The sequence below is a fragment of the Manduca sexta genome, chromosome 24 (genome assembly GCF_014839805.1).
Source record: "Manduca sexta isolate Smith_Timp_Sample1 chromosome 24, JHU_Msex_v1.0, whole genome shotgun sequence".
NCBI classification, from domain to species: domain Eukaryota; kingdom Metazoa; phylum Arthropoda; class Insecta; order Lepidoptera; family Sphingidae; genus Manduca; species Manduca sexta.
In genome coordinates, this window is record NC_051138.1 from 3,265,620 (window position 1) to 3,293,017 (window position 27,398).

At 35.0% G+C, this 27,398-nt stretch overlaps 2 protein-coding genes across 2 annotated transcripts; one reads left to right on the top strand and one right to left on the bottom strand.

Annotated features, from left to right (window-relative positions):
• The first annotated feature begins 270 nt into the window (after positions 1–270).
• On the top strand, positions 271–6,716 carry LOC115440609 (protein YIPF6). The gene is made up of 6 exons (XM_030164987.2): positions 271–408; positions 1,137–1,259; positions 2,119–2,197; positions 2,567–2,738; positions 5,213–5,370; positions 5,843–6,716. The coding sequence occupies exons 1-6, from the start codon at positions 382–384 to the stop codon at positions 5,959–5,961; spliced, it is 678 nt and encodes a 225-aa protein (XP_030020847.1). The 5' UTR covers positions 271–381; the 3' UTR covers positions 5,962–6,716.
• Positions 6,708–27,398, bottom strand: LOC115440608 (alpha,alpha-trehalose-phosphate synthase [UDP-forming]). Its single transcript, XM_030164986.2, has 12 exons — positions 27,029–27,398; positions 23,036–23,192; positions 16,740–17,012; positions 16,542–16,659; positions 16,012–16,459; positions 15,637–15,879; positions 14,998–15,192; positions 14,502–14,691; positions 11,031–11,168; positions 9,989–10,175; positions 8,453–8,559; positions 6,708–7,994 (listed from the first exon to the last, which is right to left on the bottom strand). Exons 1-12 carry the CDS (start codon positions 27,157–27,159, stop codon positions 7,704–7,706), a joined length of 2,478 nt encoding a protein of 825 aa, XP_030020846.1. The 5' UTR covers positions 27,160–27,398; the 3' UTR covers positions 6,708–7,703.

Sequence of the window (27,398 nt, forward strand, 5' to 3'; positions counted from 1 at the left end):
ACTTACATGTTACGTGAGGGGGTCAAAAGTAACGAAAAATGTAAGAAATGTAACCTTCTGGCAACACTGGATGTTACATACATAATAAAATATGATATCGGCATGTATATCATAGACTAATATATAATACTGGAAAATGTATATTTATTTCAATAATATGTCATGTAGTATGTAATAATAGTCGATTATGAAATAATCAACGAGTTGCATTATTTCTTAATCGACTCTTAAGATTTTATTATCTATATTATCTGTGGAGACTGGGTCAAAACTTAAAATGTCAATGTCAGAATATCTTGTACGATTGTGATGTGATGTGTTGGAGTTTATTTATTTTATAACACATTTTAATAATTTAGAAGTGTAAATAAAAAAATAAAGATGACCACGTTTGACTCCAAATATGATGTAAGTGTTTATGTGCTCTAATAATAATTTTAAATATTTTTACTACTTTTTGACGGACACCTATTATCCTTTATTCTGGTATTGTTGACTTAATTTACATGCTATCAATGTAGACTATTTTAATAGCAAATGATAATAAATTGGGTCAAACACTAGAGCTGAAAGAACCAGGAGTTTCAAACCGATTCGGGGTTTATATAGCCTTTTTAATTACGATGAATTTTCATTCAAAAGATGAGTCATTAAACAATTAGAAGTTTCTTACAAATACGTCTCCCTGCACGCACCTTAATAAAAAAACATTTACAATTACTTTTATGAGTATTTATATTTTTGAACAAAGTAATTGAAAAAAAGTGGCGATAGCCTAATTGGGAGTGGAACCAACTGCCCAGACGAGTGTCCGTAAGTTCTAAACTTAAGGGCACGCACTTCTTACTATTATAGTGTTATGTGTATTCTTTTTGAATTATCGTTTGCTTCAACAGTTAAAGAAAACTTAGTGAGAAACCCTGCACACCTAAGAAGTTCTTTATAAGAATTTAGCAGGCATTTAAAGTCTGCCAATCCACACCAGATAAGAGTGGTGGACTAAGACCTACTCCCCCTCAATATTAGAGGAGGCCTGAGCCCAGCAGTGGGACAGTATATAATACGGAGCTAGAATATCAAGTAGAAGTTTTTTTCACAAAGCATTTAATGTTACTGTGATTTTATGTTAATTTCAGATGTACCCCACGGGTGATGTAGGTATTGTAGAGGGTGAGATGAACATCCCTGGCAGAGGTGGTGTCCCATCTGGCGACAGCATGGAGTTCAATACTCTAGACGAACCTATCAAAGAAACATTTGTAAGTCTAGATTAAATCAATATTTGTGAATCAATAAGTTGTTTACGTATGCAGTTGTGACTCTTGAGGCTTGGAATTGGATTAGTACTATTGTTTCTATATAACATTAGTGTATTTCTAACTATGTCAAGGGTATTTATTCATGTGGATATAATTAAATTCCATTTCTATATCCTTTACTAGCTCATTTATAAATTATGTTTAAATGATATTGCATTCTGTCACCGAAGACATAAATTTGTATTATAATCAAATTCATTTGACATATTCAGTAAGTTCAATAATATAGTAATCACATTACAACTCTAAAGATTATGTTAGCAGTTACTGTGTTAATTGCTGTTTATGGGTGGTAGTGGTCGGTAATCTTCTAGTGGCCCATTTGTTAGCACCAAGTGTTCGTAGTAATGGTTTAGCTTAGTGTTTAAGACTGGCTGGTTATTCTCTCCATTTCTAGTAAATTATATTAGTAAATGTTTTCACTTAAAAAAATTGAGTTAGTTAGTAGTACTTAGATATTCCATTATGTTGTTCAAATGTGTACATCAAAAGATAATATAAAGTGCAACATGCATTTATATAATGGTTTTAACATACTTTTGTTTGTTTAGATTATTTTATTTTTGGTCAATGTGTGTGGACGTATTTTCTGTTCTTTTATCTATATGATAAAAGAACATTTAATTTTTTTTTATTTTATCACATATAATTATGTTTAGTGTAAAGATTTTAGCGCGCATCCTACTTGTGAGTTTACTGACTATACAGTTGCAATATCATACTAAATATTAAATTCTATACTAATCCATAAAGTAAAAAAAAACGATAAATTTAGAAATGTTTATTTTCTTTTTTTTAGCTTCGAGATCTGAGAGCAGTTGGAAACAAATTTTACCATGTTCTCATTCCTAGAGAAAAATCTAGTTTGTTAAAAGAATGTAAGTAGTTTGTTGAGTTGTTTCAAATCATTAACATGATATTCATAATATGTTTTATTTGTGTAAATACTTATGTGTAAAAAATGTAATCTGCTTAAAAAAACTAGAAAAAAACTGTTTTTTTATTTGTATTTAAATAATTTTACTATCTTAGATTAGATTGTTTTCTAGTAATTTATTTTATAACATATGTCCCTGTAAATCACCCCATGCATATAGTAAAATGATTAATATTTACCAAGACATTTATTATATTTCCTTTTTATCAATTAACTGGAACTGTGGACAGTGAAACATCACAATAGAAACTGCTCCAAGCCTTTTCATTTCAACTTGTCCATTCTAATTATGAATAATACATTTTTCTAGGGGATCTATGGGGCCCACTGTTACTGTGCACACTCATGGCAACCATCCTCCAGGGGGCAGAGAGAGTGAACGATATCAAAGATGGAGGACCTGAGTTTGCCCAAGTGTTTGTGCTTGTATGGATAGGAGCTGCTGTGGTCACACTAAACTCTAAATTATTGGGCGGTAACATGTGAGTAATGTTATTTATGAATATTATGGGGTAATTATTTATGTATAGGTAGAAAAACTTATCTCATAGGTTTAGTGTTTGTGTACTTGGGCTGTGATTTGTGAGATTCGAGTTTTGTTCTTCCAGTTGGCAAAAAAATAGTTTTTGAATCTGAATAAATACAATTTAGTAGTTCGCAATAGGAATTTGTTCTTGATATTGCGAAAGAAATATTGGCCCATTATTGCATAATAAAACTGATTTCTAATCCGATCAGTAGTTTTTGAGTTTATTGCATTCAAACAGACATATAGATGTAGTGGGGGTTTTGGTTTATAATATGTAAGGGTACTATAAAATATTAATGTCTCCATAGTTTTGTCACCATACTGCATATTGACACATAGTCCATTGAAATGTTACATTTTTTAGGCCTTACCTTGCGTTTTTTAGAGGACGCAATTTTATTTTTTTGAAGTGTAGGGGGGGTCAGTCTAAAGCTAAAACCAAGTTTGTGGGGTCGCCACCCTTGTCCCACGGCCGCCATCTTGAAAATAGGGGTTGAAATGGTTTTACGATGTATCTCTTAAACTATTTATCTGACAAAAAAAAATTATAAACATTTTTTGTTGCAAATTAAATTTTCTACAACTTTGGTCTAGTAACTTTTGTCGTAGAACTATAAATAAAAAAGTTATGAGCGAAAATGTTAAGAAATTCAATGTTAAGCAATGTCCATTGCAACGTCATCAGAACGTGTGTTTATAAGGTTCATAATACTTTTTTGTACTCTCATTAATACCCAAATACCCAAGGGACCATTAGGGAACAAAAGAACATCTGCCTGCTATTATTATTATTATTTCTAACCTCTGTTGTTGTAAGAATAGCTGATAATATTATGTTGAAGTTGTCGTTCAACTTATATCTTTTAGTTGTGCTACATATTTCTGTACGTGCGGATGTATTTTATTCGATTTCGAATGATTTTAGACACGATTTTAACTTTAGTGAAAACTACTTTTTATTAGCATTTTGACTTTTAAAAGACTTTTAAAAGTCAAAATGCTAATAAATAACTCTACTACTACAACTTCAACACAATATTATCAGCTATTCTTACAATAAGAGAGGTTAGAAATAATAATAATAATAGCAGGCAGATGTTCTTTTGTTCCCTAATAGTCCCTTGGGTACTTGGGTATTAATGAGAGTACAAAAAAAGTATTATGAACCTTATAAACACACGTTCTAATGACGTTGCAATGGACATTGCTTAACATTCAATTTCTTAACATTTTCGCTTATAACTTTTTTATTTATAGTTCTACGACAAAAGTTACAAGACCAAAGTTGTAGAGAATTTAATTTGCAACAAAAAATGTTTACACATTTTTTTTGTTTATAAATAGTTTAAGAGATACATCGTAAAAACCATTTCAACCCTTATTTTCAAGATGGCGGCCGTGGGACAAGGGTGGCGACCCCACAAACTTGGTTTTAGCTTTAGACTGAACCCCCTACACTTCAAAAAAATAAAATTGCGTCCTCTAAAAAACGCAACCCCAAATGTAACTTTTCAATGGACTAACAGTATATGTAACATGGGTTTTGACTGAAATGACAGAAATGATAAAAGTGTAAGTAATATGAGAAATGAATTCCGTGTTGAATGTTTTTTTGTTATCAGATTACAGGGAATGGATTTTGATTGTTGATTGTGATTAAGTAATTGATTTAGCTTGCTACAATGGTCATGGTCGATTTTATCAGATACTATTTATACGACCTTGAGAATCCAGCTAGTTGTTATAGAAAGCCTTCTTCCTTCTTTAAATTATAAGCATAGGATAAGGCTATACATTCTAATTTATGAATTTTGGTTTAAATTTGTTTTGGAATTAAATGTTGTTTACATTACTCTGCAAATTAATATAATGTTTGAATCCCGTGAATCAATTCAGTCGTTTTAGAGAGTACTTTAAATAAGCGGAAAGTGAAACACATTATAACACCAATTCTGTCGTGGTAATCGAGAGGGCAGCATGTCAAAGGCGACCAAGTATTTAATTACTGATTTGGAATGCACGTTAAACGAACTTTCTTCCTATCTAATGCACTTTCTCGTGTGATAAACAGCAGTAAGAACAATAAGTTAATCTAGTTAACCATATAATGGAGTAGAACTGCCTTTTCTGCCTTATTGCCTTCTCGATTACCAGTTACCACGGCAGAATTTACCTTTTAATGATAATCTAATATACACCTTTTCGCATAAGTAAAAAATGTTAGGACTGTATACGGCCACAATACATCGGGAACCATCATAATAGTTCATTTTATTGAGTAATTTTCCAGGTGTAGTCCGATGTATAACTTATACATCACATGACACATCGATTCGTATAATTCTAGCAATAGTCAAGAACGTACTGTACTTTACTAAATAAAACAATACTTCCATGTCCACTAATGAGCATGCATTTTCCTTCCAGATCATTCTTCCAGTCTGTGTGCGTGCTGGGCTACTGCCTGCTGCCGATCGCGATGTCGCTCATTATATGCCGTATCATCCTGTTCAGCACTCAGACCACGTTCCTCTTCTTTCTGAGGTTCGCCATCTCCATGACGGGCTTTCTTTGGGCCACTTATGGTGAGTAATTGTATTTGTCATGTCATTTTGTTTGAATTAACGACCAAAAATAGATTGCGATGTAAATGCTCCTACTTTTCATAGGAGTGGAGTTAGAATAATAAAATTTGGTCTAGTAGAATTGACTGGGTTTTCGAACACTGAACATCTTAATAACAGGGGCGTAGCTTGCCACAGAAGGGTCTTATATCGAATTTGTTAGCGGCCCTTTAGAGCATTGCTTTTGGGCTTCTGCTTAGTTTAATGTATGGGCCAAGTGAGGCCCCTAAAGCTTGGGGGTCCTGTATCACTTTTACGGTTCATGCGGTGGTAGCTAAGCCCCCCCATAGTAATGAACCTAAATATGAATAGACTTTTTATGGTGTTCGTTTTATTGTGTAACATATTATTTTCGAGCATGTAATAATAGAATCTTGATAAGAGTGACTCCTCAACCCTTTTTAAAAAAATATATATATATTATTTTTTTCAGCCGCCACGAAATTCCTAGGTGACAGTCAACCAGAAGGCAAAAAGGCGTTGGCGGTGTACCCTATATGTTTGTTCTACTTCATTCTCTCCTGGCTAGTCGTGTCTCGTAGTAACGTGTAGGCATTGTTATGTAAGTGTATTTATTGTGATACAAACTCGAACGTTTTGTGAATATATGTTTACTTAAGTGGGTTAAATTGTATGTATTAATGCAATGTCGTGTGACGCGCGGGGGGTGCGGGGGAGTCAACGAATAGTCTCGACACGATCACTATACTCATGGATCACCGGTGATCCATTGCCATTAAGCCGGTGACTCATGAGTGAGGATAAAAATTGTAAAACGAAACACTGAAAAAAAGCATCAAGCCCCTTAAAATGACCAGAAAAAATGCGATTTATAAGTCGATGACGATTTATAAGTTTGTGATTGATCGAGAGACCAATGTGTCACGTGTCAAGCAATCACATTAAAACGACACGGAGTTGCATCGTGTTTTTCCCACATTCTAAGCATGCAGGTTCGATTAAGTTTTTGTAATAAAAACGAACTCGTATTTATATATATCACTAGGTTTCACTAGCTTGAAATACTCTTCCCGGGAGCCATAAAATAATCTAAGACAAATTCTGTAATGGATGCCAGGACTTCTCATGGAATAAACGTTTATAAAGCTAGTGGCGCGTTGAGACGTTATCGTGTGGTCAATTCGTCGACTCCCCCGAAAAATAATGTAAAGTATTTGATGTGGTTTCGATAATATTACTCTTAAATTATGGCACAATATAAACATTCCTACGTTCGTACTTCTATTAAACTGTAGTAGATAAAGGCAATTTTGTATATATTATCAATTAAAAGGCTATTTTCTGTCTGTTGTACTTTTCATTTTATTTAAATTTTCCTTAAAACAAAAATAAAAACATCTAAAAATACACGGTAAGTTGAAATTCGAGAGATTTCAGTGCGCGTGGATACACTACGTTAGCCTGCAGGTACACCAAATAGATATAGATACATTCTTATAAGTAAATCACATTTGTTTACATACATAGCCATTTATAAATTAGCACGAATAACATCAAAAATGCACATTAAACATCAAAAAATTGTGTAATCCGATGACGACTCGCTAAAACATCGATAAAGTTATAATTATTCGATTTCGATTACATGTCAATGAACATGACTTTAGACGTGTTTTCATCGATTAGTTTTTATATCGATAATCAAAACTTAATTTACTATTCATAATTTTCTAAATGAAATGCTTTTGGTTTAACCACATAATTTACTAAATTGTGCAAACATAGATTACACATATTTATCGCAAGTGCAAGAAAATTGTTTACACTTAATCATCTTAATTACAGAATATTTCTATCACATAAATAACATTAAAATATAAGCATGCAACATTTACGCGGAACGTAAGCACAATGCATAAAATAATATCACCGAGATACGTATTGCATTACACATTTAGCGAATTTTGTGCATTAAAATCTCGAATAATTCCGAAAAGATTGTAACAATCGATTGGAAATGTTGTTCGATTAGGAATGAAAAGAACGACGATGAACATTTAGGAACTACTTCAGTCTAAATACTGACTACGTCAATACAACACGGTTACAATATTTTCATAAGTAAATTCATCGAAAAGTTTTCAGTTCAGATTTGTGACAGAATCGTACAACCATTCAAATTGGAATGACACGAGTTACGTCGATAGATTACTGGATTGGGCTTACGATTATAGATATATACGCCGTACCGTCGCCAAGGGTAGAAGACACCAAGCAGTAACCCGGATATGTTTAGCAGCAGGATTACCAGGTTATCAGCATATACATTGGTTTTAACTGGACTCGGAGCCGCTGGAGGACTTGTCGGGAGTGCAGGGCGGCGAGGGCTTGGGCGAGGTCCGCGCGGGCAGTTGGTACGACATGTGCGTTTGTATCGTGTCGCGCGCCTTCCGCGCGTTCTTGTACGTGAGGGAGTTGGCGCGCGGCTTGCGGCGGGAGAAGTGCCGCTCCACCCACTTCAGCAGCGCCAGCACCGAGTCCGTGGACGACAGACGACGCTCCGCTGAGGTCTTCGTGATGCTTGATGACGCGATACGGAACGTGGCCGCCATACCTTTTAGGGCCTGGAATAAACAAATTGGTCATGAAATTGAGTGTAATGATCTCTGAGGGCAACAGGTGATAGCGGCTTTGAAACAATCGACCTCAGATTTAATTTTTGCATATTTGTGAACTCGTTTGGGTGGTGTAAGGCCCACAGACCTGTTAACTTTTTACCAGTTCTTGGTAACTTCGATAAACATTACATCTTAGTGTTCTCTAGATTTATTTCTAGGATCTCGTTAAATCCCCTGTTTAATTGCCCATAAATTTCATATAACAAAGGTGTCCAAATTTATAATAAGTTTACGGCATATCGTTCTTTATCGAGCTATGGAACGCAAAATACCCAAAACAGTCTAGATTTTAAGACTCTACATCGTCCCAAAAGTAATCCAGTCTGAATACTACAATATACATTTATGCCTTCATGCAATATATTAAACTATGTATGCCTATTATAGATACATTCGTAACTTACCAGCATGGCGTCCTCATCCGTGACGTCATCACCGGCGTAAATAATTCTGATCCTTTCGCTCCAATCCAGCCCGAAAGCCGTTCTCAAAATATAAATAGAAGCTCGACCTATAAAACGAAACATATTTCATTAATACAAGTAATTGACTATTGTAAATATGAGGCTTACGTTGGCAATGTATATTAGAGATTCATTCAATTTTTCATTTAATGCGTGTAGAGTTTATATAGAACATTCAGTTTGAAGACGCTACCTACTTTGTATTTAAAACTCATACGACTTAAAAGTGCATCTCGCCATTTGCTAATAAGTTAATTTCGTTCTTTTTTTCTTTTTATATGGTAATTGAATGACGGGACGAGCATGCCGTTTGTCTGAAGGTATGGGATGCGACCGACTGAAGCGGAAGTGAAAAAATAAGTTGCACAGATTATAGATATAATACAGTGTTAATTATAAACATTTCGCAAACCTATGCTTAGTTAAAATACAAATTTACTCGATCGGCTGTAAGTCAGAACCTGCCATCTTTCCTCGTAGTAAGGTTTAAACTAGGCAACCGGTGATCTTTTTAACAGCTATTTAAGCAATTCTTAATCACCTCTTAACGCTAAAACAAGTTTATAAGTAAGACTGATTATTTACAATGTTTGGACGCTTTGTAGAACCAAAAATATTTTAAAATAATATGTAAATGTTCTCAGTAGGTAACAAATGAGTAACCTCGAACCGGTTTACTCTCAAGATGATATCGATGCCATCGTCAATGAAGAGTATTAAAAAGATAAACAATATTATAGTAATTAAATATAAATAGGTACTTGTTTATGAGTGACCTGGCACTATTAGCAAACGGATGTTAATGAATTATGTAAACCAATTCATATAAACATATTGATAACACCCCTTATTCCGAGAATCGATCGACTTACAAATCTGTTCCTTGTTATTAATATTTACCCAAGTAGGTGTGTTGTGAAAATTAACACGTTACCTTTTGGAATGGTCAAATTAAGTAGATTATGTAAATAATTGACATTTTATTTAGCTCAGGATGGAATTACCCGAATCAATAATTCCATCTGTATTTATTTGAAATTCAGTCAAGCCTCAAAAACGTAGTATTATATTGTAAACAATTTTGGACCTTAACACCAAATCTTACGTCCCAAAAAACATGTACCAAAGTTAATACTTATTTCTCTTGTAAAACAACGGTTCGTACCTACTTATTAGGCAGACGACTGACTCAATACTATGTCAATTGCATAGTGAGTGGCGAACTGGGCAATTGCCCAGGCTGTCGTGCTTGCAAGGGGTACAAAAACAAGCATTACCTATCCACTTCCAGCATTAGGGAAAAAAGTCTTGTAAAAATCTAACGTCCAGAGTCTTCCAGTAGTTAAATACGCTCATTATGTAAATTCTTTGTAACTTAATATTCTGGGCGGTGCCCCAACTGTTGGAAAATCGTAGAGCTTACCAGAAACTCATTTAGTCTTCTAACATAAAAAGAATTATAATGTGAACATGTACCTTTGTCCCACTGCACGGGCGGGCGCGCCTCGAGCGCACAGTGCGCGGGCGCAGGCGTGAAGCCGGCGGCCGTGATGAGCTTGCGCGCCTGCTCCGCCAGCGCCGGCCGCCGCGCCGCGGGCGTCTCGCGGTAGTGGAACGTCAGCAGCGCGCCCTTGTTCTCCACCCACGCGCCGTCGCGGCACACCTAGGTACACCACACACATAGGTACACTCTTACAATATTTCCTATTGCTTGATACTTAGCTGGAGACCGTTATTAGTTTAGTACTTATCTCGGTCAGCTCACTAGTTGAGTGGTTAAAGGGAAAACAATGTAGAAACAAAGAGTAAACACCGGCGAAGATTCTTAGTACAAAATAAACAGTCCTTTTTATTTATAGAAAAGATTTACCTCCTAGCCTAGCCCTAGGCCTCCCGTCAAAATGCCTCACAATCGGTAATGCTTGCGTAATGTAAAAAAAATATATATCCTAGCGATAGACTTATCGTTAGGATACGTCATTATTAATGAAGTTGGACATTTGATTGATAAATTAAGTGGTGATTAAACCACTGAAAAATCTTTTTGACCCATACATATTTGTCAAGACTATAATCTCTAAGTAACTTGAATGACCTCGCGTGCCTTAGCAACCGATTTCAAGATCATTTTTTCAGACTCTATTAGTACTTTTAGCAATGTTTCGTTCCGTGCAAATAACTACAATGTAGACATTAATATTATGATTGTAAATTAGACATAATTTAACGTCATCAATAAGCAAGAGTTTAACACAACGATAATTGGTTTCTATGAAATAAATAGGAGCGGTGCAGGGCCGGCTTAAACACGGGCACGCATTTTGAAAAAAGAAAGAATCAGTGCCCCCTTCGTGACATTTTTTAGGTCTCAACTGAATTTTACTGGCAAATGATAAGCTTTCAAGCCATATTAAATGTGTCTAGTCTGCTGACATCTTTTAGAGCCTTTGGCACCCTGCCTGGTGTTGGAGGCCTTGGTGACCAACGTTTCCTCTTCAGTTATGAACATGTGTATTACCTGTTCCTGCAGGGCTTTCAGCAGTTCCACCACCTTGTCTTGCAGTTCCATGGGCATGGGGTGGACGAACTTGCTCCCATCGGGGTGCAGGATCTCCAGGCCGTGGTTACCAGCGTACGTGATGCCCTCCATACCGACCTGTATGGCAAACATATTAATCATGTTTAATAAGAAAAATACTTATGTTATTGTTTAATTTTCTACGAGTTCAAAAAACATAAATATCAGAACGATGATTACAATTACCTATTTAAAATATTGTACGTATGAATTTTTCTTATATTCACAAAATTTAGAGGCTTAATGTAAATAATAAATTATATTAACAGTGTTGTAATATACTCGAAAAATTGGACTTATAAGTCATATTTAGCTACATTGTATCATCATTTCTGAACACAAAAGTAGATTCGTCAAATTTAAACAAAGGAAAATGTTTACCTACGACACAGGATCATATTTACATGGGCTGTTGACCAATATTCGCGATAAACGTGTTTATATTCGTAAGATCAAAGACCAGACACGTAAAAGAACCGATCATGGACGCTCGACACGACAGTGAAACAAACGGCTGGTTTGCAACAACAAACCGCGCACTATCAATATGAACTTTGACTGATTTTATCGTTGTTTTAAAACGAAAATATTTATATATCCTTGATAATTTGTAACCCGGTTTATGGCACACGCTGCAGTGATGCGTGCGTGTTACGTAAGGCAGGGGGCCGGACTTTCCACCTAATATCATTGGCTGTTTATGTTTGCTTAGATACTTAACACTCATTCAACTATTTGCGTAACAGAAGCAGCTCAAATAACGTTATTTGACAAATATAACCTTCATTCATCGATATATACGTACTACATATTAGATCTGGCGTTTCGAACACTCATTATCTTCAACTGAAGTATACTGCAATCCGTTATTGGTTGTCAATTTACTTATACTCTATTTAAGGCGCTTTAGCACTGCATGTTTAAAGTTTGGCTCGACGACGATTGATGTTTTAGTGCTGCAGCGAACTTTAGTTCGAACTCCAGATTTTGAACAAATATTTTACATGGACATTCGTGTCTTTAGAATATATGTCACTGCCTTAATTGCTTTACTTAAGCTTTATATACTTCGCGTTTCAAAATTCCTATTGTAAATTTCAGAAGTAGATATCCAAGTTCGGCAGAAGTCTTAAAGTAAAGTCGAATAATTTGCAAGCTGACTTCAAAATACAAGGGAAAATGTTCATGTAATGCGCCTGACTATTTCTAAATAGGAGGAGAGACCAAAAAAAAAATAAATAAAATACACATCAATGCACAAAAAGAGTACCTAATTTAGAAGCCAGGAGGAAATCTATTTTGATTAATCTCCTTATGTACCAGTAGGTACATATTATATAGTATAGTAATGACTTAGTTTGGATAGTACATATTATACACATTATGATTTATTATTATTTGGACCAACTGACTTGATTATCGTACCAGTGACTGTTATAAAATTATTGAGTTCCTAAGTACACAGCTCATTTCAAAATACCGTAATATTTTATGCTAACAATTAGCGAGATTCGAAACTGAGTGCCATAAAGCCTTGTGATCCCGAATACGCATCCTTGAAGGTGTTTCCCATACATTCCAAAATACTTAGGTTACATTTTCTCCAAAAAAAAAAACAAAGGTGGAGGAAGCGAGAGGAGTATGCCAGAATCATGTAAAGTGGCAATTCATAATCTCAGCCTACCCGTATGGGTTAGAGCCGTGATACTTTGTATGTGTTACCAAATAACTCTACATAAGAAGTAACGCATCGTACAGTTATATATGCCATCGTACCCTGATATAATACAAGTCGATCCCCTCACCCTGTTAACCTTCACAGCTATAGTTGGAAGCACTCGTGTATAGTATGAATATAGTAGGAAACAATAAGATTTTTAACCAACGAGATAAAAATAAATTGATTTATATTTTTTCTATATTGTACGTATGTGGTTCGAAAATAGACTTATTCATTTACGCATCAATAAAGTTATTTACACGGGGTCGAATCAATTACATTGTAATAAATTAATGTAATGTCAATACATAGTACATATTATTGACATTACATTGTTTGTAAGACGCGGTAAAGACACTACTCGTTTAATTAATTTTATAATTTTCAAACACTAGTAAATATTAACAATAATGACCTATCTAAATGCAATAAATATTTTTTCAGCAATGATAACCTTAAGAAGCGGAGATAACCTAGTTGGTTATGGAACGGACTGCCGGGACGAATGACCGCTGGTTCAAAACCCAAAGGCTCAACTCTGAATTTTCTAAAAATTATGTGTGTATTCTTTGTGAATTATCGCTTGCTTTAACGGTGAAGGAAAATATCGTGAGGAATCCTGTATCCTTGAGAAGTTCTCTATAGGAATTTTGAGGATGTGTGAAGTCTACCAATCCGAACTTGGCCAGCGTTATTAACTAAGGCCTGATTTCTCTCAGCAGTAGAGAAAGCCCGTGCCCAAAGTATGTAATACATATTATATTATTATTATTATAATGATAACCTTGTATCCAAAATCTGGCAACAGTTTGCGATTATACACATTAAAAAACCATTATGTAATTAATTTATCAGTATATTTTTCCATTTGATTACTTTTATTCACCGCTGATAAACCATTTCTATAAAATTCGGCGCGTTTGGTTTTTTTCCTAGATGTTCGTGTCACGGGGTCAGGTGAAAACGATAAAGAGTGTTTTGCGGATTTGTTGTGTAATATAAGATAGTCACTACCTATAAATCGATAATAGGCATTGGCCTTCAGCCGCGAATACGGAATGAAAATGGAGTCTTGTTTAGATTTTTGAGTACGAAAATACAGATTCATTGTGCTGGTATTCGAACAGCCTGTCATTGCTTCATGCTTAAAATTCCTCGCGAAATGATACTTTTGCCGTCATTGCCACAATGTTAATAATGAGCATACTTATTTATATCTACTAAAAGAAAAACTAAACCACTAATATGTGGTGTTACGCAAGCAATGTCCGTTCTCCTCATTATCCTCTTGTACATGGAATCTTGTGTGATTATATACTAACCATAATAATGCCATGTATGTTGTATATATTACCATTTAACCAGCGGTGCAAATAGTACCTTACTGTTGTACGAATAATGGTTACATTTACAAAGTTTTATCCTGCTATGTTAAGTGATGTTTAACGCCTGAGGAAGTGAGACAAAACATTGACTAAGATAGAACAATCATTACCAAAGTCTCTATATAGGCGGGGCAAAATTTGAAAAATGCCGCCACCACCCACCCACCTATATTTTTACCTTTGTCATCATCATCATCATTTCGCGCCCAGTGGGAAAAATTTTTAGTATTTAATGTACTGGATGTCTCAGTAATCAAATACTCAATAATCGGCCTCTATTATACTGCAAAATTCAAAAGTCATTACCATTTTCTTGACATTGTCGACGTTACGTCCCGATATGATGGCGATGTATACGTCGGACATGTTGGAGAGCCTCTGCAGCGTGTGCTTGGTCTCGAGAGGGAGTGTGGCCAGGTCTGGGTGGGGCGCGATGGGGGCCAGGGTGCCGTCATAGTCCAGGAGCAACGCCAGCTTCTGCGTGTAGCCTATGTACCTGGAATGAGATGGGTTTGTACAAATAAAATGAGGAACTATGTGTAACTTCAACTAAGCAATATGATGGAAGATGATAGATAATTAATATATCTAAGTATATTATGTTGAAACTATGATTGTTGTCAATTCCGCTTGACAAAGTGTTTTGTGGTAATAGTAAATTACCCTTGCACTCATTTCAAGGAAGCTAAAACGGGTATAATAGGGATTTGGATCACCTAATGTTAAGAAATCGTTGTTACTCAAAAACATTCATGTAATAAAAATCATCAGACTTAAAGTAAAGTATAGGCTCTTTCCTTACTTGGAGAGATATTCGTCGAAGTCGTCGATCGTAACTGGCTGCATGGAGGTAGCTCCGATGTCGTCCGCCTCCTCCTCGAGCGAGTCCATTGCCTTGAGGAACGACTTCATCCAGCTATCCACGTCGTTCATCTGCTCGCGTCTGCGCAGATGGTTCATACGCACCGTGCGTTCGTCCTCTGGCATTATTAAAGCCCTGCAAGTGGGATTATAAGAATTAAAAGATATATATTGACAGAGATTTACCGCCCTCATACCTACCACTACAACTCCTGTAAGCCAGGATCAGCAGTGGCACTCATTGTATGACACCAAGCAGTGAAACTCGGCGAGTCTCAGGGAAAACTAATATGTCATTATCCCGCAACGAAAAATCAAATAGAAAGAAAGATAGGGAGGAGTTTAAAATATAATGCAATGGAGGATAGTGGACAATTAATATATATTGACAAAGAAACTTGATCGTTTATCAGTAAATTTTCCGTTGGAATAGTTAAGAGTTTGATTTGTAGTAAAATATAAATCACAAAGGTAAAGCCATTTTTTTTAAATTCGGCGCCCTATCTTTCTTTATGCAGCTCTAAAAGCTGAAAAGAATCCCTGAAGAAATCGTCGAGTAAGATAAGTAATCATCACAAACCTGTGAATAACCTCAGCTGCATCATCAAGCTCGTAAGGATTGCATATAAGAGCCTCGTGCATCATCTCTCCCGCACCGGCGAACGGAGATACGATAAGCACGCCAGGCGGCTTGTTGATCTGGCACGCCACGAATTCTTTGGCAACAAGGTTCATGCCGTCTCTCAGTGGTGTCACTAATGCCACTGCTGCATCGCGGTAGAATGCCGCTAGCTCGTCCTGCCCTACACATCCGTAGATATACCTAGAAGATCAAATTTTAGATGTTATATTTATGTGGCACCAAGTCTGCTATAAAAAGGAATAACGTTAGTATTAAATGTAGTGAACCGTGATAAACAGCAACCCTCAGCTTATTTGGATACAATTAACGCACCTTATAGGCGACCAGTTAGGCGTGGTGAACCTCCCGTTTATCCTTCCTACAAGTTGATCCATCTCTTCCTTCAGGTCCTGATACTCCTTAACGTCCGTCCGTGACGGCACTGAGATCTGTAACAGCACCACCTTCTCTATGTGCTCCGGATGTTTCTCCAACAATCGTTCGAAAGCTTTCAGTCTATGCACAAGTCCTTTGGTATAGTCCAGTCTGTCGACGCCTAATATCACTTTTTGGTTTGTAGAGAGCACTGGTTTAGCATTCTGTGCCAACTGCACGAATCTGTCGAACGGCACTCCGATTGGCAATGGCCGCACGCAAATTGTGCGCCCACCTAACTCGACTAGAAGATTCTTTCTATCCACACGGCATCCTAGATTTCTTTGGCAGCAGTCAATAAAATTCAAGCAGTAGTCCGTAATGTGGAATCCAACCATGTCACAACCTGTAAGAACAGAATTAGGTTAATCACTTTTCTAAATAGTCAAAATCTTTGACTCAGAGTTAGAGTTAGAGTTACCATTTACCTAATATACCCTGCAATACTTCATCTGACCATGGGAAAAGTCTGAAAATATCCCAGGGAGGGAATGGTATGTGCAAGAAGAATGCAAGCTTGCATTTGATCTCGTCTTCCTCCGCCCTCTGCAAACAAATTTACTGATTAAGACATAGCTGAGAGATCGGAATTCGCAAATAACCTAAGTAGTAAGATAGCGTCCAACCTGTCTGATCCAGTTAGCTGCCAACATGAGGTGGTAGTCATGAACCCAGACGATCGGCGGAGAGCCATTCTTCTCTTTGGTGTTTTTGAGTAAATGCAGAGCATGGACCGTTTTCTCTGCGAATTCCTCGTTGATCTTCATGTATGCTTTCCAATGGTCTGCGATGAAGGTGGCGCGGTCCGGCATGGAGTGGAACAACGGCCAGAAGGTTCCGTTACAGCACCCATTGTAATAACTGTCAAAGAGCTTAGGCTCCGCGTGAATTGGAACTATCTGTAACAAACAAACATTTCAATGTAGCCTTAAGTTTTCGAACATGGACACATAAAATGTGCTCTTTGAAGTACATAATAGATATCATCCTCCCGAAACCTACCAATCGAAGGATTAAAAGACTGAAAGTAGAATTAAGAAAGAACATATAAGAATTTAATTACCTTATAAATGGGACAGACTATTAACATGAGGCAACAGTCAGAGTTTTCCGACACTAAAGAAAACTCGATACGTCTTTGTTATTAGTCGAAACGTGTAAGGGTTCGTACCTAACACGTGTAAGTACGCTACACTATGTTTATTTTAAAGCGATCTATTTTCGGACACCTCCTACTGAATGACTCTAAACGTCTTTTTACAATCAATACTGGTTATTGGCTTTAATCGCTTGCTGCGTCACTCGATTAGCAAAAAAGTACGGAACATGTTAATTGTTTAAACTAAAAAAGCTGTTGCTAAGAAGATAGCCGTAGCAGTATTATAATTAGTAATTTTATAGTTTACTCTTCGTAATTATTTGTTTTACGTCCTAATTATATTAGTAACTTAAAACAACCAAAAGATAACTAAAATTATTGTTGTATTGATTTTTGTTGTGAAAGCCTTACAGCGGCTATGTTTTAATTACATCTATGAATTATCAAAAAGCAAGCTAAACTACAATGTGACTTCTGTCTTCGTACTTATCTATCTGGAAATGCATTCAGTCTATTAAGTACATACGAATTAAGCTTTTCATCCTAATTGTAAATATTTATTAGTACAATTACGTGTATTTACTTCGATTTGCGTAAACGTTATCAAGGCAGATACTGTATCAGATATTACTCGGAAAATTACAATATTTTTATTATATTTCCTCATCGTATCATTGTTATTAAACAAAAATTTATTGCTGTGTTTAAATTAATATTCCATTGTAGATGTAACTTGTAGGCATCCGCTCCATTGATGCAAATTGAACTGTTTACAGATTCAATAGAATAAATAATAACGACGTAGTGGCTGAGGTTTTTTATATGAAAGGTATATATAATGATATACCTTTATGTACTCTCAGTTCTCACCATATTTTTAATCGATTATGTGAAGTAAATTTGATATAAGTAGTCCATCAGGCTGGCGCCGACAATACGACTTTAATTTCACACATAGGTCTAGTGATTAATAATGATAAAAATAATAACGAAATAACATAATTCGAAAATTTGTAATATATGAAACGAACAGAATAATAGGAAAAATAATAAATAAAAAAAATATTTATACAGTAGGTATATTCAATTCAATGTACCTACTCAACTAAATAATAAGTAAAGTAACAATTCTTAGTTATTTATTGATCAATTATTTACTTAGTAAGATAAAGAAAAGGTTAACTGCGATTTTGTAATAAGTTAGTTAATGTATTTTTGGCATACTTGAATCAAACTGTATAAACCTTTATAACGGTGTGAGTCGATACATAATTATTGTAAATGGAGCCAATGTCTAGCAGTCAGCATCAATGTTATAGTTACATGTTTAAATTTCAAGAATCACCATTTATTTTCGTTACCACGGAGCTGGAGATCGAGAAAATGGAGTACCTACATACGGCATAATAGACTTATAAATGGGCGATATAACATCAAAACCACGCTAAACTGCGTTGTACTTATGCCGAGTTCTCGGAATGGTTTTATTCAAATGCTATTGAGGTATTTTTTCCAAACATAACCGTATTACTTAAACAATGCATCCAGGATACTGAAGATTCTATTAAACGTATAAAAAAAATATCTTAACATAACTATGTTTACCTACGACCATAACAGATTCATAGTTCCTCATTGCACTCAATAATGTAAACTAATTCCACTAACTGGACACAAACGCATGATTCTTGTAATAGAACAATTTATTGCTTTTAAAACAACATTGTAGTCAGTAGTATTATTTTATATAAATTATAAACTATTAGAGGTCTTGTTATTAATGGCTTTAATATTATTGCAACTTTTATTCGGTCCAGTTATTATAAAAAAATAAATATGTCTATATAAAGATAGTAAGTACCTAAGTACGTGTTAGGAAGACCAAATCATTGTATCTATTTTACTTAACAGATCACTATTGTCATGTTTCTATTAGAAGTGCATTGAAGCTGGTGCAATTACCTACTAGTCAGGAAAAAACATATCAAAATATTTGGATGTTTTAGGGAGCTTTCCATCCAGTTTTCATTGTATATTTTGCTTACATTATATGCTGAGATTCCTATCTATTTTAAAATTCAGTTACTTAGGAAGGTATTGATCGCGATATTAATACTATTTATAGCCAGACGTTCCACGTATTATCAAGCGGACCAGATCTGTGATATATACTATACAGATTTTAAATAAATAGAATATTTAATAGAAGTTACGTATTTTTAGTAGAGTAACCTAAAAGAGTTCAGTCAAAACTATAAAGGAACCAAAAGAATTTTAAATAAGTTACGTATATAAGAGTATATGATAGTTTAATTGGTCACAGTTACATCACAGCGTAGCGATGATACGGTTCTTGGCTGCCGTAATAGCGTGGATGACTGTCATCATTCATTAGCAAAGGAAACAAAGCATTGAGCCGCCGCGCCGTGGCCGTATGCGATAATACCATCTACAGATCTACACATTATAACATCTATTACGTAAAATGTGTAAATTTTAATATATTCATGGCTTTTCTCTACTAGTAACTAATAAGTACTTTATAAGTATACATATGTACTTGCTCTAGAAGCCTAGTTATACTTGGAGGATGTAGGATAAGATTTAAGGTACAAAGACAATTGCGTCGTCAAGTGAAACTGAAGTAATTTTGTAAAATATTATTCAAAATGTGTGAAATTGGTATCTAAATGCAAAGGGGATTCTTGAATTAAGAGTCACGTTCCATGGCTGTGTTACAAGATAATTTCTAGTCTAAATTTAAACTAAATGTAACAATAATGAGGTACATTTAATTAAATAACCTAGCAGTTTATCGATGAGTACAGTATTCCTAACTGCGACTTATATTATATAGCTAATTCTTATGCAGACGGCGTACAAAACTAAGAACACATTTAAAATAGAAACAGTTGCAAGGTTTTTAATTACGATAATTGTTCGCCACTTACAGTACTTAATTTCTTTAGAGGTCGTCACTATCTTCAATCGCGTTATATGTTGTGGGATTCCTAAGGGAATGCGTATTCTTTAGGTATAGGTTAAATGCAGTATTGCGCAGCGACGGTTGTGGTTGTTATGAGGGCGCCCTTCGTCTACAGGCCCGTAGCCGCCCTTTATACGTTTCTACGCAAATATACGTATCTACGCCATTCTCGGCGCCGCTAGCCACCGCAGGGTTTTAGTTGGTATGTCGGTGAATGGTGTATAACTTGATTCATGCCGACTTCCCTTTTATTTAAAAGCTAATTATCATTAGAACGATTTGCAGCCCGCATTTACGCATGTCAGTACCTATTGTTGTATCAGGTTACTTTTTGGAAAACTTCACTCTTCGTTACTGGTGTATATAGTGTTAGGGGCTTCGCCAGTGATGGTTAAACTGATGTCAACATTCCGGACGACCTAATGCTGGACCGTAAGACCAGTGACCCTAACATGATCTTTCTGCACTGATTAGAAATAGACCGTATCGATAATTTCGTTGTACCCGCGGAAAAAGGTACAAATACAATATTCTATAACTTGGTTGCTAGTGTTATTTATATTGTCAACAAACACAATGCAGGTTTAGTTTACTTTCGTTTTTATTATGCTGTAGCAAAATCATATTAACCTTGCGGTTTTGCGGTTGTTGACTAAGATATGACGTAACAAAGACGACTATTGGCTTTACGTTATTACTTAATACATAATATGTACATTTACATTAGTATGAAAATTTCGGTTGTTATGCGATTCGTGGTTAACATTATTTCTGTTGATACCATATTTTTAAGGTGCAAAGGCATAACTAACCCATCATTTCATGATAGTAAAAACAATGAATAACAATTTCATATTTCGAAGGTTTAAATAGTATCTAATAGTATAAAGAAGCAAAATATATTCATACCAGTTTTATTGCAAGATGTTATCAAAAGTTATCTAAAACTCTAAATTAAACCAGTTTGCTTGCTCTCGTTTTTAATTCCAATTCTTACTACAAATGAAATAAGTAAAGTGGTCGATAAAATTGAAGTTATCAAATGATGGTATATTAATAGTTTTTATTTGAGTACTATCTGTGACTAAGCTATGCAGTCTCATTAAATGCATTTGGAAATAAAATTTTAGTTTTTATACCAAAAATGTTTTCTTGCCCGCGTGAAAGATTTTCAGAACACCTAGATATCGATGCTTATACAATAATGCCATTTATAGAAAAATGTGGTTCCATGAATGCATAATAAAATCTAATTTTCCTAAAGCAATGAATTTGACGTCGAGCAAAATCTGCCACTTGTTGACTAGAAGCAACATTATAATGAAATTTACAATTGACCAACACTGAACCTTTAAAACCATAGTTTGTTAGATGTACGCGCAAAATTATTATACAAGCACTATAGGCACAGCACGTTCATTTGACCTTTAGAGATAAAGTTAAACCCAGTATTGTTCCAATGTCGTATGTCGTAACTAAAATCACGACGCTGCATCATGGGTATACCAAGGACAATATTATCTCTCATATTACGCGGGACGCTTCAGAAATAAGTTTCAATACTTTAACAAGAATTATTCTTATGTATTAAAAAATTATGAACTTGTAAAATGTTAGTAGATATTGTAACTTTGGCTTTTCGGAGGACCAACACCGCAATACTGAATAGTGGCTTTAGTCCACCAACTCCAGCGTGGTGGACTAAGGTCTATTCCCTCTCAGTAGTAGAGGAGGCCCGTGCCCAACAGTGGGACAGTATGTAACACAGGGCTGATATTATATGTAAACCTCAATTTCCCCGTGATCATGAAGGCGGCATAGCCTTCGAAACGTCGAGAGAAAATAATAATATAAATAACCGCGATAAAATTCGTAAAATATTTAGTTTTATTTCAATGTCTAACATTTACATAAACTTAACAGATTATTTAGTACCGAAAGTAAAAAGACCTAATTATTCCATGAATGTTCTTTTATTTTTTTTTTACATTGCAAACGTGAAATCAAGAAATTGGTTACTATTTCTCCAATTAAACTTAAATTTAATTGTAGAGTATTTGCGAAAATTCCATCATTGTACTCTGCAGGTAGTCCAGTTTTTTACTGTTATTTAAGCCTTACGAGCCCTAACAACAACCTTCTTTTCTCATTACTAACATTATTTAATTTGTCATTGAAGTTGGCATTAGTGATTATTTTCACAAGAATCATATTTAGTGTTAGAAAAGCAGCAAATATACGGAACCTGAGCAATGAGCTATTTCAAAGGTTGTATAAGTAATGTTTGTTAGTAAGTATTTTAAAAATCTGCAACAATCGTATGCATAAATGCTTATGGTTCTTGCATGACATTGTATCATATATCTATATATGTATAAAAATGAATCCCTATTTCCCTTGGTCACGCACGCCATCACGCGTGAACGGCTGGACCGATTTCACAATTTTTTTTGTTGTTATCTTTGTTATTTTCAGGAGTAGGTTCTTATGAAACAAAAAATTTCGCAGTAAATTAGAAAATTTAAGAAAACTTAACGAAAATATTAATTTTATATAACTGTCAATTGTTTGCAATAACTGTCAGCGAATGACAGAATGGGCGCTGCAAATTCATAGTAGTCTGTCGGGTCAGCTAGTATATGTATATATGACGAAAGAAGAGCCAAAAATCCAGGGTATATCAAAGAGCGAGTGAAATAAATTATAGTAGGGAGGCAGACTATAATGCAAAATCAAAAAACAGAAGGAACAATTCACGAGGAAATGAATAAAATGATGCTATCCTATTAACTGTTAAAAGAGGTTTAGTTGTTAGAAATAAATGCACTGCCTCGTACCTTCTTAGAGAGGAGTCCGGCTGTGGGCGTCTTGTCGTTGGGGTTGGACTCGGGTATCCTCTCGTTGGGATCCTCGAGGTGGATACCCGGCCAGCCCACCCAGATACCGCTGCCACGGATGACCACTGGCGCAACAGCTGTCACCAGGCCTCCAGCGCTGTAAGGAACGGCCTTCATTAAATGCTTAATCCTTTAGATATTTTTAGCATGGGTAATTAAATGCCTTGCTGGTGAGACGATTGTTGCTATAATTTTTATAAATGTATAGCAATTGCCGGATAATTAAAAACATATTGTCATAATGGCGCATTCTAGTTCAATCAGGGTGTGCGTGAGGCAGACCGGCATAAATAACTAAGTAGTCACTTAAAATCCAAACAAAGCACTGAATTATTTTACAGTCACAGACCAAAATTATCTTACTAAATTAAATCTAAGTCTACAAAATGAATCTAAAATAATACATTTAAAGATTATTTTTACAGAGAGATGCGCTCAGACTCGTGTCTCCAAGGACACGGTATTGATTTTCTACTCGTTCTATTTTGTTTTTTATGGCGGCACTCCAAGCGATATTACGTAGTTACAGTCCATTCACGAAATAACTTAAACATTTGCACATCGGGAATTGATATTTGATACGATATTGTTATCTTTACTTTCATTTTGATCACTAAGGCTTGGTTGGAATTCGTCTCGATCGAAGATATAACGATTTAAAAGCTTAAAAAATGTATATTTAAAAAGGTGTAAGGAGATCTAAATACTGGAAAAGGAATTATCCTATAATAGGAAAAGAAGATAACCGCATAACACATATTTGTTTAATAGCATAGCTAAAGGAAAATTTATTGCTTCCTTTAAAATTAAATCTACTAGAATACCTGTTTTCAGAAACTACAACAATGTAGTTATAATAAATAATGTATAATTATAAAGGTTTTTAAAATGAAATAATAAAACCATTTCAGATTAAGTTGAAATATTCTAGTGAATAATGCTATTTCCAGCCATTAATCCGTTTCAACTTAACCTTTTTAATAGCTATTGTCGGACACTACGACAAACAGGTTAACACTACAACAAATCTGTATGTGAAGGATATTGCAATAGCTTGTCGGGGTAGTGCGATTATTGATTAACAGCTCACTTCGAGTCCTGCACGTGACTCGACGTGTTACATAAACATTGTGTTTACGCTGAGATTGCAGTAAGGATTGAGAATTTGAATTGCACAGAAATTTGAAATTTAAACTACTATTACAATTGCTTTACGGTTTAATGCAATTAATTATTTAGCGTAGAGTTGATCATTTTACAAATATATCTTAAAATTTTGCATCAAACTGCAATTTATTTCTATTTATTTATTTTTTTCGTGATGTGTTTCTAAAATGTCTTTTTTATCTGCCTGAATTAATTACAGCCATTCTTTGGAATTTTATTTAGAATTAATCAAAATAATCAATATGTGTCGTACTCAGTTATTTATAATTTGGATTACCAAGGAGGTCAGTGCTTGGGAACTCCAACAGTGCGGGTTATACAGATCTTTGCTTCGCTAACTTTATGTGGGCGAAAATATCTCAACATAATACAGTGAAGTAAGATTAACTTAATTATTTAAATAAACAAAATGTTACAATCAATGGGAAATAAATACCACTGAGTTAATTATCTTAAAGAGATACCGACATGACATTTATGCCAGATGGAATGTCCTGGATGATATGAAATAAATATAACAGAAACTATAGGAAAATCTTTCGCAGCTATATTCACAATTTCTTCAAGCCAGCTGAAGTTCGGCCTTATCGTAACACAGGCAAAAGGGTGTGTTATACTTTAAGCACAATATAAACTTTTTTTTTCTTACATCATCTGTTATCGTGGTTATTGGTCAGTGACCGACGAGACCTTGAAGTGTTAATAACAAACTACTAGATTCATTTCGTAAACAACCGACGATACATACGTATAATTTTCTATCACTACATGTTTGATTTCTTTATTTACTTGGGACTCTATTGACTGATAGTCCTTAAGGGATTAAATATTGGTACAAAAAAGTCAAATTACATTAAATCTCAATAAATGACAGCAATTTCCTCTTTATTTACTTCAAATAATATTCGTAGTTGTTAATTGTGGAATATGTTTCTGTGCAATTTTGTATGGTGCACCTAACAGACGGACTTTATTACAATAACGATTCAATCATCAAATTTCAATGGAGAGATGCAGCGAGAAGCAAAATGATTAATCAATGTAGCAGTCTTATTGGTTGTAAAAAAATTGATGCATTCATATGCCTTAGAAAGCGAACAAAATTTACAAAAGTGGTTAAAAAACGATATGGTCTAAAAATAATCAGGTACTTATTGTACTTTATGCATGACCATAGGTCTGAGGCGGTACCATCTTCAATTAAATTTTCAGATCAAGCAACCAGGACTAGTGTTAGTTTTCCGATTTTAAAAATATGAACATCAGTAGAAATGCGTAGCGAACCCGCGGTGTCCATTTCTCAAACGACTACGCATGGAGATAAACAGGTATTTCCAATTAAAAAAACAGATATTTCTGAAAAATTACTTTGATTTGTAACGTCAAACTATAAAAGGCATTCCATTCGTTATTTTATCATTAATGGCTTTGTGTTTTATGTATAGAAATGATCTAAATATTAAACAAAAACAAAAAAATATTGGACGTTACTTATATGACAGAAATTGGTTGAATAATTTGAAATGTGCAACTTGTGTTAGTACTATTTGCGTTTAAGGTAATGGAAGCAAAGTGCAGAGTACAGGGAAGCAATTCCAACAATTGTGCCAATTCCAGATCGACAGCTGGATATTATATCACATGCATTCGTTGCTGAAAACCAGCTGGAATCGAAGACTGCAGTAAAAATATTTGGAAGTTGTTAAATTTTCATTTGACTGAATTTTGTTAAATAAAAATTAACCAGCATTATAATATAAAATTATATACTTACATATTAGTATTTTTAAGGTACTATGTAGGTTTGTATACTAGAAACTTTTAAACTTTGAACTTAATATTAACATAAAATAAATTCTCTGCTGTATTTGCTTTCTTATATGCAAACATTGAATTGTAATAAACACTGGATTTTAAAAACATATTTAACATCAATGTTCATAATACTCCACTATTTAAAATTACATAATCGTGGCATGTCGGTTACGATCTTGACCTTGCGGTCTCTTATTCCAAGGCTCCCCTCCGTTAGTACATTGACAACATAATAACAGTAGGTGCGAACAATACCGTATGACCGAACAAATTGCCGTGAATCATTATGATAATTATTAAACTAGCAGAAGGTATAACATCCTAATTTAACAGTGTTATGTGTATTTTCAAACAATATGAACAACTGCGTTACGCCTGACCTAGTTCAAAAACAAAACATTGATAAAGACGTTTTTATATTGCTGACGCCAAAAATCCTACTCCATTTTACTATTTATGCGCAGAATTCAATACAGCAGGATATGCGATTGATCGAATGTGCTAGTGGAAACTTCCCGAAATGACGCGATACAAAAACCCGAGCCCGGCGTTTAGCGAATACTCTGACATTTCTAGAAATTGTTATCAGGGCTAGGTGAGGAGTCGCAGTTAACACAATTTATCATCCATTTTCATTCATAGCAAATAGATCTGTATGTATCTATTTTGATTAATTAATATCTATCGTGTTTACGTTATTGTTATAAGTACTTTAATTGGCCTTAACGTTATAAATATTATCATTTAACCTACTTATCTTACATATAGCAGAAGGCAATTAAATTACATTTGATATTTGTTTTATGATACCTATACAGAACATAATTATTTATTATTTTAACTGTTTCCTTGCATTTTAAGTCCAATAGTTTTGTTGGGTATGACTGGATATATTATAAGATTATGGTAGGTGCATTCGTGTGTAATAAAATGTATATATTGCGACTGTACCTGGCTTTCCTCTCTAACTCGCCGGTCTTCTCATTTCTCTTGAGGATGAACGGTAGCCTGTTCGACACAACAATCATGCTCGCCTTGCTGTTGCACGTGGTTCGACTGCAACTACTGTCGTTTCCACTCATGTTTTTGCCTTCCTTCAGAACGTTCCTAATTACGACCAATCACAACGCTAGAACAACGCATGCGCGAAACAAACGGAGGGATTTTCAAAGCTTGTGCCGTCAACTTCACTGCGTATCGTGAACTGTGTGTGCGAGTTTGTCATCGCAAGCGATATCCGCGCTGGTGTATCTCCGTAATGTCTATGTGGACATCATCGGCGGAGATCGAAGGCGAACTGCTTCTTTTGTGTGCGCCGGTC